Consider the following 13,240-nt stretch of genomic DNA (forward strand, 5'->3'; position numbering starts at 1 on the left):
TCTCCACAGCAACAGTAAAACGGGGCAGGTATTATTGTTTCTGTTTTAAAGGTGAAGATAGTTCTTAATTATTTGCTCAAGTCCACACAGCAAAAAGTGATGAAGAGGTGTTTGTCTGATACAAAAGCCATGTCCTTTCTGATATACAATCTTGGTTCAACAGACTGGCATTTATGTTCAATACTGCTTTCCCTCAAGTCACTCAGAGTCAGTGATTATATTAAGTGTGTTTGTTTCTCTTAGTCTGGTGATAAGGTTAGTAATTGAATTCACCTTGTCTAGAAAAAGTAGAAGTGGCATATATCAGAAAATTCAGCTAGAGGAAAATACTCCAAACCTCAGAAAGATTCAGCCTGTAAGTTGATCTTGTAAAGAAAAAGTAAGTGATTGGGATAAACAGAAAAGGATTCTGTTAAAAATGGTATTACCTAGGAAGAAAAATTCCTTAAAATTTTCTTAAACGATTTCCTTCTAAATGGCCCAGGTAGCTTATTAAATATTTGCCTCTGCAGAGGTCTCTTATTCAGCAGGTTAGAAGTTCTACAGAAAAATTTTCTGTAGCAGCTAGCACCCAGTCTCTCCTGGAACTGAGAACTCCATAGAATTCGCTGTGAGACTTGGGGTCACCTGTAAAGATATGGTTACAAGGCAGGACTGCCTCCTAAACTGAACTGAGAGATCCCTCTGTCTTAAAGTGAGAAAAATTCAGTATCACAAAGAATATAAAAGCTTAGATTGTAGCCAGCTGCCCTAATGATGACAGAACTTCTCCAGGAGAAGAATACTTTGTAAAATTCCTGAAGAATATATGTCCTTCTCAACTCTTTACTGAGTTAAGCTGGACATTGAAAATGAAGTTTTCTTCTAAAAGTGAGAAAGCACAGTGCTATCAATGACTGGCTGCTGTTCAGCCAAATTTGCAGAAGAGTGTGCAGTCATGATGTAATGTTGCATATATGTTGAAGTGCTGTGGTACAGGCCTTAACTGTGCAGCTTCCTGAGATTTGTGATCTTGACTGTCAGTCTTTGGGTGTCCTTTAGAGCATACTCTCAGAGCCAATGCTAATGTTTTATATAAAACTCTTAGCTTCCCCAGCTTCTGTCATATTGCCTCTCACATGTGTATTAGATTCTCAGAAGAATATTTGTTGACTGACTTGAAGCTATCTTTCCACAGTGGTTCCAAATCTATTTCTTTAAAAAATTAACTAATTGCTTTGGTAAATACAAAATGAACCTAAATCTCTTTTATATTTGGCCAGTTGATGAGTTGGTATTTATATAGAAATGGAAATGCATGCCTTGTTTTAAGGATATAGAGTTAAATTTAAAGCCTGGAATACTCAAGATAATAATAATACTCTTGTCATCAAGCAGCCACCCAAGCCACACCTGTTTTTCATTATTATTTTTGAGGTTATTTACTAAAATTGGTTTCAAAATTATAACCCCAAGCGTGACACGTTTAAAGTTATTTGGTCCTTGGGAGCAATGATGTTCTCATAAACTAAGGAAAGTTCCTGAATGCGTGTGAATGGGAAGCAAAGATTCTGATATCACAGTCAATATTCTTTATGTGAATTTTTTTTTCAATACAGATTTCTTCAAACACATCGCAGTTGGGTGGTGCTGAACCTGTAAAACGCTGTGGGAAATCTGCACTCTTTCAACTGGCAGAGGCAAGTTTCTAAGAATATGTTGAGATAAGATCTGCAGCCAGTGCAAGTTAGACAGAAGTTATGATGAGTGTTCCCTCACTGTCCCATCTCACCGTGATCATAAAGTGTTCTGTATGTAATTTTCAACAAGAGAGTTAACCTTTAATTTAAGGAAAACAATTTTGCTTCTAAAAGTCATTAAGCATTGAAAAAAGTTACCCAGGGAAATTGCAAAATCTTTTCCACAGGTAGTATTTTAAACCAAGATTGGTTTTTGTCTCTCTCTTATTGGTTAATAAATAAGTCCACTCTGAATACAGAAGAATGGCCTAGGTGGTTTTCCTCTTCTCTGATTCTCTTGTAACATCTGGAAATCAGTACTTTTAAACCAGGTGGTTGATGTCTCAATTTGGGTTTTTTTTTTTTTTTTTTTTAAGTGAAGAACTCAAGTGACATGTTCTGAAGCCTGGTTTTATAACATCTATCAGTTGTACATTTGATGTGACATGGGTATAAAATGCTACGATTCTTTTGGCAAAGTAGAAAATATGCTTTTGTAAAACCTGTGACCAACAGAGCCCTCACTTGGTGGGAATTGGAAGTGGTTGTTGCTGGACAAGCAGGAGCCGTGGCCAAAATGTTCCCGCTCTTCCTTAAGGGAACATATGGGAGAAATGTCTTTAGCACCTGGGCGCTAGAGTAGCAGTTTTCTCTTTTGGTAAGACAAATTAAGAGGTATGAAATGGGTGACCAGAAATCTCTGTATTAAATGTTTTTTTCTCTCTTTTTTCTGGCTTCCTTCCAATGAGTTCCTTCTGAGTTTTTTAGGGTGTGTGTGTGTGTGTGTGTGTGTGTGTGTGTGTGTGATATGATGCTTTTATAAATTCTTTTGAGTAGATTGAACTTAATGGCATGACTTGTCATTTTCTAATTTTTATGGTAGCTTGTATAATAAAAATTTAGGAGTTTTAAATATCTTTAAATTAAGCTTTTAAAGTCTAGCCAGATTCAAATTAGAAATATAAAAATACAGAGGCCTAGTACAGTAAAGAAGTATGTGGACAGTGGGACAACTAATTCATTGTCTGATATGAAGCTTACATGCTTCTTGTGTGAGACAAATTCAGACTCAAAGGGCTACAAATTACTAGAAAACTTATGAAGACCACAGAAAATAGTTTTTAAAAAAAACCTGAGTGAGTCAGTGGCAAAGTACTATTTCTGATAAAACTAAAATGGTAAAGATCGCATGTGGTGAAGGCCCACAATGAATGTGCCTTTAGAGTTAGAGCTGTAAACATGTCTTAATAAACAGAGAGACAATGAGGTCATGAATTTGTCTAGTATCTTTAAGACTATATAGTTGTCAAGACAATTTATTTCAAAAACATGATTGTTTTTCTTAAATAATATGAATATATGGCCCTTTCTGCATTTCATAGGGGGGATGTCTGTACACATATACAATCATATACATGTGGTTTTTTAAATATTAAACAACAGTAAAAACAAAACAGTAGACAATAGTAAAACTTATGAATATATGTTTATTAAATAGTTTTGAATTATAAATGTGTGGGCCTTAGAGGTGCTTTGCTGTGGGGGTTGCTAGAAAGATGAATTTGTCTTCTCATTTCCTTTCTTTGCATAATAGTCATTAAAAAAAAAAAGGATTCCCCATTAAATCAGAGCTCATTAAAAAGAACATTCTTCTAATTTGTAGGGTTGTATCCCAAATATGAAACAGATGCTATGGTTTAACAGATGTTTGAATGCTGGTATCATAATTTAACGGGGTAAAATGACTGCAGTAAGCCTCTTCCAATTATAGCAAATCAGCTTATACTCAGACTTAGTTTCGTATAACATGCAAGTAAAAATACATGCTTTTGATGAAGCAGGATTGCTAAGAAATAATTTACCAGGAAAATCTTCTCACAGTATTATTTGCACCACATGAATATGATGCCATAATGCTAATAGAGTGTGTTTTAGAATAACATCCCAAAACCTTCCCAATTTCTAATTAAACATAAATATGTGCACAGTAGATTAATCAGCATCTCCAAATAATCACCAGTAGAAATATGCTTCCTCGGTTATTTTTTATTCCTTATGTGTTCAATGTTCCTTTTTATTGAACAAAATGTAGTATTTAATTATTTGGGTACCTCTTTAAATAAATATCACAGGATATTAAGGAGGAATCTTCCTGTGGCCCAGAATTGGTGTGGTTGTCTGAAATCCTAAGGAACAGCTTTAAATTCACAGTGTTCCAAAGGGAAAGCCACCTTCAGTTTGGGCCAGACCCTTCTCCTGCGATTTATAAAGAGGAGGCCTAATCCAGCTACCATCTCATCTGCCACTCCAGGGGTTTCCTCTCTCGTCCCCACCCCAGACCCCATGGGTGGGGTATCATAGGTTCTGCAGTCATCTGGACTACTGTCATTTTTCTTCCTGTCCTGAGGAGGGAAACAACAAAGTGCTTTCCCTTCTTCACCTCTGGCCCCTGTCAAGCAGGATGAAGACAGCTCTGAGAGAACCCCTGTTAAAGACTGAGGGTGGTACTGCAAGAAGTATCTTCTCATTCTTTGGTGAGAAGGAAGCAGTGTTTTAGATGTCGGTTTATTGATGTGCCCTTCCCCTCTCTGGCCAGGCAAGAAGAGAACTGGAGGAAGTCAGCAGCAGGGAGAGACTTGAATAGCTTGCTGCACTCTCTGCCTTGGCATGGCAAAGATACATGAGTTTTCCAGGGGCCAAGTGGGCATGAAGAATGTAGTTCAGCTTGATCAGGCAAGAGGCCATGGGACATTGGTGGGGAGTGGTTGGTAGAGGGCAGTCCTAGAACCATCCTATCTCTGACTGAGGACATTCTGAGGGGCTCCTGCAAGCAAAAGTGATACTCAGCTGGTTTGTACCAGGACAACTGTCCAGGGACTAAAATACCAAAATACTTCCTTATTGTTAGTAAAAAGACTGGAACCCAACTTCCGTGAGTACCCTTGCAGCAAGTCTGCCAGCATTCCTGGGCTTCTCCTATCCTTCTAGAAACTGGAGGACACAGCCGGGGGTCCCTAGCACCCCATTCTAGTCCTGAGGCCACGCCCCTTCTGATCGCTTGGCACCCTGCCTGTTAAATATTTTGTCTGTAATCTCTGTTCTTGGCATCCTCTGTCAAGGTCATTCAGTCTTATGTTGAGTTAGAAACTGACAGAGAAAGACGTAACCATGGGCACTTAGTTTTACCTCCACTATTCCTCCTTCTGTCCTCTCAACCAGAGGCTTTGTACCTTGTGAAGGAAGGGCCAGCCACCAGTTCAAGAACTGCTGACCCTTCCTACCTTCATCCCTGTGGGTGGGCCTGGGAGAAGGAGTGAATGAGGAGCTTTCTCTAAGACAGGGGTTGTTGCTTGCAGGAAATCTCTTCTTTTGGCGAGAAGGAAGAAATACTGTAGGCATGTAATTATTATGGTGCCTTGCACCCGCTTGAGCAGGCAAAAAGAACATTGAGGAAGGCTGGCAGCAGATAGAAACAGATTTACGTCAGCCTGCACACTCAGTTTTGGCGTTGAGAACCCCTCCCCATTTCCCAGCACCCTGGAACCAAGGAGGTGCCCTGGGGAAGTCCCTGCTTCGGGTATTTGATTGACATTTTAAACTGGATGGGTTTTTAGTAGCCAAAAATGACCTGAAAATTCTGGGATCTATTCCAGGTATTTTTTTCAGGAATCTACCTTAGCTAGGAAGGGAGATTTGGCATTGTGCTGCTGAGGTCAGAGAATTGAGAAAAACAGTCCTCTATGTTTAAACTTCCATGAGGTTCATAGTGTTCAATTAATCAGTTAATTGGCTCATGTAACTATAATGTATTGTGTTTCCTTTCATTTTGAAATTAATTAGGTCAGGTTATATAAAGAACAGCAAAGCAGAAAAGTGTTCCCCTGGAGATCATTGTGTATTATAGTTGCTATAGTCGGAGGACACACAGAGACATCTTTATCTGTACATTTTAGCAAAGAAAATTCTACATTTAAAGACCTCTGTTACTAAAATTGCCTAGTGTAGTAAGTGAAGCATTTTATTTATTTATTCTAACAAACAGTAATTACTGAGGGTCTGCATCGTGCCATTACCAGTGAGGCTGCTGAAGCTCCTTGCATATGGATGTACAAATATTTTTACTGCAGTCAGAGAGACTGTGAGCCTTCTTCTCAGATCAGTGGTACAGAAACACTTTACCTCCAGATCCACTTTGGGTATTTGGAGTACCACTAGGGGCTGGAGCATAAGCCTAAAAAGATTACAATTGGTTTTACTTATAATTTTGCTTAGATAATCTTATGTGCTCTTGAAAATAGATTATACATTTTAATAGCAGATTTTATTTTTTTACCTGCAGGTAGGTTTTTTCATCTAACCTAGGAAAATATTGACTGGCATCTGTTATCTACTGTGTGCTAGGCACTTTTCTAAGTACTTATTATGTTCTTCGTGAATTCTCACACTTGTCCCCTGAGGCAAGTGCTGTTATTATTCCTCTTTTACACATTAGGAAACAAAAGGGCAGAGAGGTTTTATGACTTGCCTAAGATCACAAGGACAGAAAGTGTTAGTGCCTCCGTAGAAACCCAGGCAGTCTCTCCACAGCCTGGGCTCTTCAGCACCAGGCTATTGTCACTTTGTCTTGTGCAAGTTGCTTGTTATAGGAGCTTGTGTCTTATAGAAGGCTCTGGAAGACAGCTTCCTCCTGCACATATGTGTATGGCTGAATAAGATGACAGATAGTTCAATACTGCTGTCAAAGAAATGGAGCTGATATTTCCTTTTTAAAAAGTGATTCTACTTTTGAAACTGCCAAGGTACATCTCACACCCTTAAATAAGTGCCTGTTTGTGAATACACTTCGGAAGATACCGGGAGGACTATAGGAAATTATGGTGTACCCCTCCTGTCCTCCAGGAACTTATTCTCCAGTTGCAAAGAGATAAAATATAAAAAGTTAAGGGATAAGAAATAAATTAAGAGTGCCAGTGGTTTCACAGGAAAGCATGCAGTGAAATGAGGAAGCTCAACTTGTGTGATCCCCAAAGTGAATGTGTAAAACCAGGAAAGGAAGAAATTAATAATAGCAGGAGTGTTCTGGGGACCCAGCACAGGTGAAAGAGCATGAAGAAACGTGGTTCTTGATGTAGGAGCTGTTGAGGAACAGAGGTTGAAACTAGCAACTTATTGGGCCGGCCCACAATTTGTTGACCTGTATTACAGGTGGCTAATTATTTTAAAACTATAAATTTCAAATAAATGCATACTTCTGACTTCTTATGAAAATTTAGAGAACCTAGAGACACTGGACCAGCCTTTTTGCATGAGAACAGTTGGTCAGAGCCGAAAAGCGGCTGCCCCCTTAGAGAGAGGTTTGCTGTACAGATGTTACCATCGTCTCCTTTCCCTACTAAGCCCAGTCTCTGAATCCAACAGTCATTGCCACCATCCATTTACATTTGTCCATCCCCCCTCACCGCTTTATAACTAACCACACATGCCCAGTGGAAATTGTGATTTATGCATAATTAAATGGAGAGATGGAGGAGATACAGCAAAGAGATAAAGGCAGGCAAACATGAAATAGGTAGATGACAGCAAGTAAATCAGCCAGGCAGGAGTAGAGGGCTGTGCTAGGAGATTTATGGAAGATGAAGGTGGAGTGTAGCTGCAAGTCAGAATTGGGAAGGTGCTTAGTGTGAAGCAGAGAAATTTGTACTTGAAAATAATGAGGGGCGGTTGAAGACTTGGGGCAGAGGTATGCAGAGGTGAGAGCAGCACTTGGAGAGACTGGCTTAGCAGCTGTGTGCAGAACAGAGCAGAAAGCCTCTGCGGACACACAGATGTGGGAAGACAAGACCCAGGATGTGGGGAGCTGGCAGTGAGCTGGGAGGCTGCAGGGGATTCAGATGGATCTGATGACTGAGTCGATGTGAGAGGTAAAGCAAAAGGAGAGTCAGAGAGGACTGTGGCTCTGAACCTGAGTGTGTGGAGAAGAATGGCTTCCAGAAGTTTGACCCTGACCTTGGAGCGTGACTTCAGGAAGCCTGGATGTTTGTAAACCAAGAGGAAGCCCTACTAGGAGGAAAGCAGAGATGAAAGATGCTGAGGGGGACGGGATAGCTGTAGAAATCCAGTACTGAAAGAGTCAGTGTGAGGGGATAGGCAGCTAGGTAAACAGATGAGTTTGGAAAGCAAAGCCCATGTTTCTCTGAGCACAGAACAAAGAAATGTCAAAAAGTCACCACGGGGTTGCTGAATTTGTTCTGTGATACCCTTTGTCTGTATGGTACTTTTCTTTATCTCAATTTGTGAAACTAATAATCCGTTAAGGTGAAGTTGAAGAGAGACGATGCTGAATTTCTCCAGATAAACTCTTCATGTATCTAAAAAGCAAGATTGTAGATCTGGTGGGTCCAAGGGAATTGGGAAAGTTGTCATTAACCCTATTTATTAGAAAAGGATAAAGATATTTTTAGAGTCCTCAATGTCCTAGTTTTTCTTGCATTCTAACTTACTAAAACCACTTATTAAAATCAAATGGGGGAGGGGTATAGCTCAAGCTGTAGACTGCTTGCTTAGCATGCATGAGGTCCTGGGTTCAATCCCCAGTACCTTCTCTAAAAATAAATGAAATAAATAGACCTAATTACCTCCCCCCACTAAAACAACAACAATAACAAAATCAAATGAGTAGGTAAAGGTAAATTTATTCTAGTTTCTATAAGAATTAAATCTTATGGAAAGTTATGGCTCACTAAACAAAAAGCTGAATTAGGATACAATTACAGAAATTATATACTATATTGAAAAAAGTAGAAAATTCCATCCCTCCAACCGTATTAGCATTCCATCACCACCACCAGTTATAGCTGGTAATTGATTGCAGTATGAGGTGTGACTCCCTGGAAGTTTTCTGTTGTGCCCTCATAGTATTGATGTGCACTATCTCTTCCATCCTGTTGTAACCCCCTGCGGCCCAGAACCTCAACGTGTAGTTTCTCGCCTCAGCTCCACCTACCCTCTCATCATATAACTGAATTCTAATACTTTTATGGTACATGTGAGGGGGCCTTTTATTTGAAAGTGGTGTGTTTCTTTCCTTTTTGTGCAGATTTGGGAGTCAGTTTTAGAAAACTCCTGTTCTAAAACTTTTCATTTTATTTCCAATTGCACCAACTTAATTCTGTAGGAACTGAAATAGAGGATTGCAGCTAATGACTTCCTGTAACACCTTTGGGGGTGACTTTAGTAAATGGCCTTTTGGAGCAAAGGCCACCCTCACTCCGTCCAGAGTCTTCAGAAATGGTATAGCTTCTGGGGGAGGGGGATGCTCAGTGGTAGAGCACCTGCTTAGCATGCAGGAGGTCCTGGGTTCAAGCCCCACTGCCTCCATTAAAAAAATAATAATAAATACGTAAACCTAAATACCCCCTCTAAAAAAAACCTAAAACAAATTAATTAATTAATTAAAAAAAAAAAGAAATGGTATAGTTTCTGAAGATATATGGTGAGTAAGCATTTAAACCGCCATTTCACCTGGCCCAGTCGTTTCAGCAAACTGAATAGTAAACTATTTAATATGCACAGGTTTTCATGTTAAGAGATGCTTAAACCAGTTCTGTGACCAGTTATCTTTTATAATAAATAAAATTGAATTTTCTTAACATTGATGCTATTCTTTATTCTCTGAAACCAGCAGCCAATATATTTTTATGGCAAAAACATTCTGGGTCTATTTAATTATGGGAGAAAGGCACATCTTGGAAAACACTGCTAAATGCCATCCTAGGGTTATGTCTGCACTGTTTTGGCAGATAATAAGCCAGGACAAAATTGACTATAAACATACCTTGGCTGCAAAGCATTTGTTTTGCATTAAAAAGCAGAGATTTTGAAATCGAAACTTCTTAATTAGTGTCAGTTCTGTTTTCTCACTGCCTTGCTTTTAATCTAGCTGGCTCCTTCGTATCAGACAATGAAAGAAAAAATATAGTTAAGAGTGAAATAATATGGTACATTTTGGAACTACTTTCCCATTTCTTTGTACCAGTTAAAGGCCATCTACTTCTGTGGTCTAATTTTTTTATCTAGTGCACATGATTAATTATTTTTCACTGGTCAATTCATTCAGTCTTTTAAAACAGGACACATTAAAGAAATGAATCAATATCTTAACATTTATAGAAGAAAATGCACTTAAAAATGTGTTTGATTCAAAGAGATAAAAGCTTGGTGTAGCACAGATTTATTGTGTCTTAAAAGCAAGTCCCCAGTAACAAAACCTGAACCTAAGGTGTGGTCTTCCCTGAACTGAAAATGACAGCCTCTCTGAACTCAGGAATGTGAAAAATAATTCCTCCATTTTATCTCACCCCTTCAATATCTTTATTGATTTTTTCTTTGCAAGCATTTTGAAGAGGATAGTTTTTTATACATCTCTCCAGCGTGTACATCCATAGGTTCTCAGCTTCAGCATAATGATTTCTGTTTTTCTTTTAAGAGTGAGTTACATTTCTTCTAACACATCACTATCAAGCCACTCTGACTTCACAGAACAGTAAGAAACCTCATTGTGGTTTCAGTTGTCAGAGGTAAAATTCAAATATTGGTGATTAATTTTCACTGGTGCGCTTGGGAACCATAACTAAGGACAGTGTGATCACTGGTCTGGGCCAAGCGGTAGCATGGTCATAATTAGCATTGTTTTTTATAGACTCGTAGCTCTTTCCTGGTATGAATCAGAATGCATTTAGATTCATCATTTACCTCAGAACTAATGAACCATTCAATCCAACACAATTATCTGTTGAATGCCTTCATTTTGAAAGATACTGGGATATTCTTGGAGGAGAATACAAGGGTGAAGAGGATACATTTTGTGCCTCCTGAATTACAGTGATTAAAAATAGAGTGGTACCTGAGGGGATAGACAATAGATATCAAATACTTATGCCCAGCATTTGATTTAAAACATTAACATTTTAACATCTTTGAATACAGCCATGGGAATCCATCCAGAAGGTGTCCTGCAGATGATTTTACATTCTCATTTTAAAGAAGGTTATTGTTCAATTTAAAGTAATAATCAAAGAATAAATTGTCATTTACCGAAGTTCTGTTTCAAGGCCTGATTAACAACCAATCCTCTATTAAGGACAAGTTGGCCAGTTAATAACAGACATTAATTCTTTGCTTCCTGCAATGCAGTTTTATTCACTTGAGTTCACATTGATTTATGTTCTTTTGTGTCCACTCTGTGCTTATCCCTGTGCACATCCATGCACATGTACATAATGCGGTTGGTATGTGCTTTCTAAAGTCCCACTAAAGACTTGATATATGCGCCCAAAAGTAGATGCAAATAGATATGCTTGTACCCAAAAGTAGAACTGAGCTTAGTTATATCTTTAATAAGAGCTGCTTCTTGAAAGATAATTGATTTAATATATTTCTGAATCTAATTTTGTTGTATATGGTTCCCCTCTGCCTCCAGCTATAGAATCGTTCATCCCTAGAGTGAAAAATTAGAGCAAAGCAGTTAGTTTGCCAGGGCCACGATGTGCTATTAATGATACCAATACGGATATTACTGCTACTAATAATAGCTAGCATTTATCCTACATGGCTTAAGGCCCCAAAGGGATGGTTGTCACAACACATTATTCTTGCTCTGTATTAGACACTATTTAAGTACTCTACGTGTGCAACTCATTGAACCTCACAGTATTCCTAGGGCAAGTACTATATTAACATCTATATTTTATAGATTGGGAAACTGAGGCACAGAAAGATTTAGAGAAAATGAGTTCATTGGTGGCAGAGCCAATCTGTAGTCCTAAACAATCCAGCTCTAGAACTCCTGCCTTTTGAAATTGCCTCTTAATGTAAAATTTGCTTATTTATAAGAGTGATGGCATCTTCTAAGGCTTACTGTATCCATGGCTGTTCCCAGGCTGTTTATCCCATGTGGAAATATAGACTATTAATTCCTAGAAACTTTTGAAAATTATTTCTAATAATATAATATTTGAACTGATAGAAAGGGAGATGAAAACTGAATTATTGAAGTCTCTCCTTAAAAAGTCATTGTCCAGTGCGTTTCCCCAGAATCCATTTGCCCTGTATGCTAGCTTATCCCAGGTGGCTACGGACTACCTTTCCTGGGTTCCCATGTCCCCTGTTTTCCAGCTAGGTTTAGACAGTGGGAGACATTGGTGGAAGGTTAGAGGGTGGGAGAAAGAGAGAGTCTCGGATGTGCAGGGAAGGGGTGAGGAGGGGTGGGGATAAAACAAAGGCAGCATCTCTTCCATGTGTCCAGCTCCCTCCAGATTGGCCCACCATGGTTCCATCTTCCACTGGGGACCTAGTCCCTGGGCTTCCTTCCCCCATTTGTCTCTGCTGTGGGTTCCTGCTGTTGCTGATCCCTGGGTTACCTCACCACCTGTTTGGGTGTCTCAGTCCTTCATGACCTGTGCAGTCAACTTATTCCCTGTGTTAAACTCCCTCGGCTAGCTATGCTGTATTTGTTTGCCTAGTTAGATCCTGACTGGTGCACACGCCATTCTCATTTTCTATTTTGTATGCTTGTAAAATGGCTAAGACAATGCTATTGGCATACTGTATCTGGATTTCAGCAAGACTTTTGACAGATATGATGTCATTGTAAACAAAACGGGGGAAATTTAGACTGGATTATTAAGCATTCTTAGATTGCTGAAGTTTATTAATGTTCAAATCAACCTGATGAAAGGGCTCTAGAGGTTTGCCAGAAGCCTCTGTCCTTGGCCATGTCCTACTCAACAAAGATTTGGGTGAGGACAGAAAAAGCAACCTTATCAAATGTGTCTATAACAAAGCTGGAAGGTAATTTAATTCAGATTTTGAAAGGATGTACTTTATAAGGAAAAATGGAAAATCTTGCGTCTAGGTACAAAAAGTATGAAGATACAGAATGAGAGAGACCAAGCTTCCCAGCATGGTATGTGGGTAATGAAATCCAGGATTTGAATTGACTATAGGCCCAGTATAAGCCAGAAAGTCATCCTTTTTTTTTTTTTTTTTTCTAAATCAGTGAGGGGAGTTCATCTTTGGTTCCCATTAGAAGATGAGTGTCCCTATCAACTGACAAATAGTCCCACTTTTCGTCTAGAGTATTATAGGAAGGCTAGGAATGTAATATAAGAAAAATATTGCTTAATTGAAGCATCAGTATTCTCCAGCCCTTATAAGCTTTGTGTCATTTACAAGTTGTTTTCAGGCACATTTGTTCGCTTTTGCCCAGCTAAGGATGTACTGTTACCCATTTCTCAGCCTTTATATCCTCATGCGAGTTCAAATGTAAGCTGCATAGCTCACTGTGTGGCCTTAGGCAAGCAAGAATGGTGCTTGCACGTGAACCCAGCTTATTTCTGTAAACTCCATTCCCACTTCAGGACACCATACTGCATGTAGATAAGAGAGACACGACTTTCGAAAAGTCAAAGTTGATACAAAAACAGCTCATTTTACTTGTGATGAGCAGTTAAGGGGACATTATG

The 13,240-nt window shown here is 39.0% G+C and overlaps 1 protein-coding gene across 11 annotated transcripts in view; it reads left to right on the top strand.

The window, feature by feature from the left end:
- Positions 1 to 13,240, top strand: part of BBX (BBX high mobility group box domain containing) — a 256,911-nt gene that overhangs the window by 204,131 nt on the left and 39,540 nt on the right. For all 11 annotated transcript variants that reach the window (XM_014562810.2, XM_014562811.2, XM_032478453.1 and 8 more), the window contains one exon: positions 1,599 to 1,679. In XM_014562810.2, the coding sequence (XP_014418296.1) occupies positions 1,599 to 1,679 (81 nt within the window). The remainder of the gene's footprint in view (positions 1 to 1,598; positions 1,680 to 13,240) is intronic.

Source organism: Camelus ferus, chromosome 1 (assembly GCF_009834535.1).
Source record: "Camelus ferus isolate YT-003-E chromosome 1, BCGSAC_Cfer_1.0, whole genome shotgun sequence".
In the NCBI taxonomy this organism is placed as follows: domain Eukaryota; kingdom Metazoa; phylum Chordata; class Mammalia; order Artiodactyla; family Camelidae; genus Camelus; species Camelus ferus.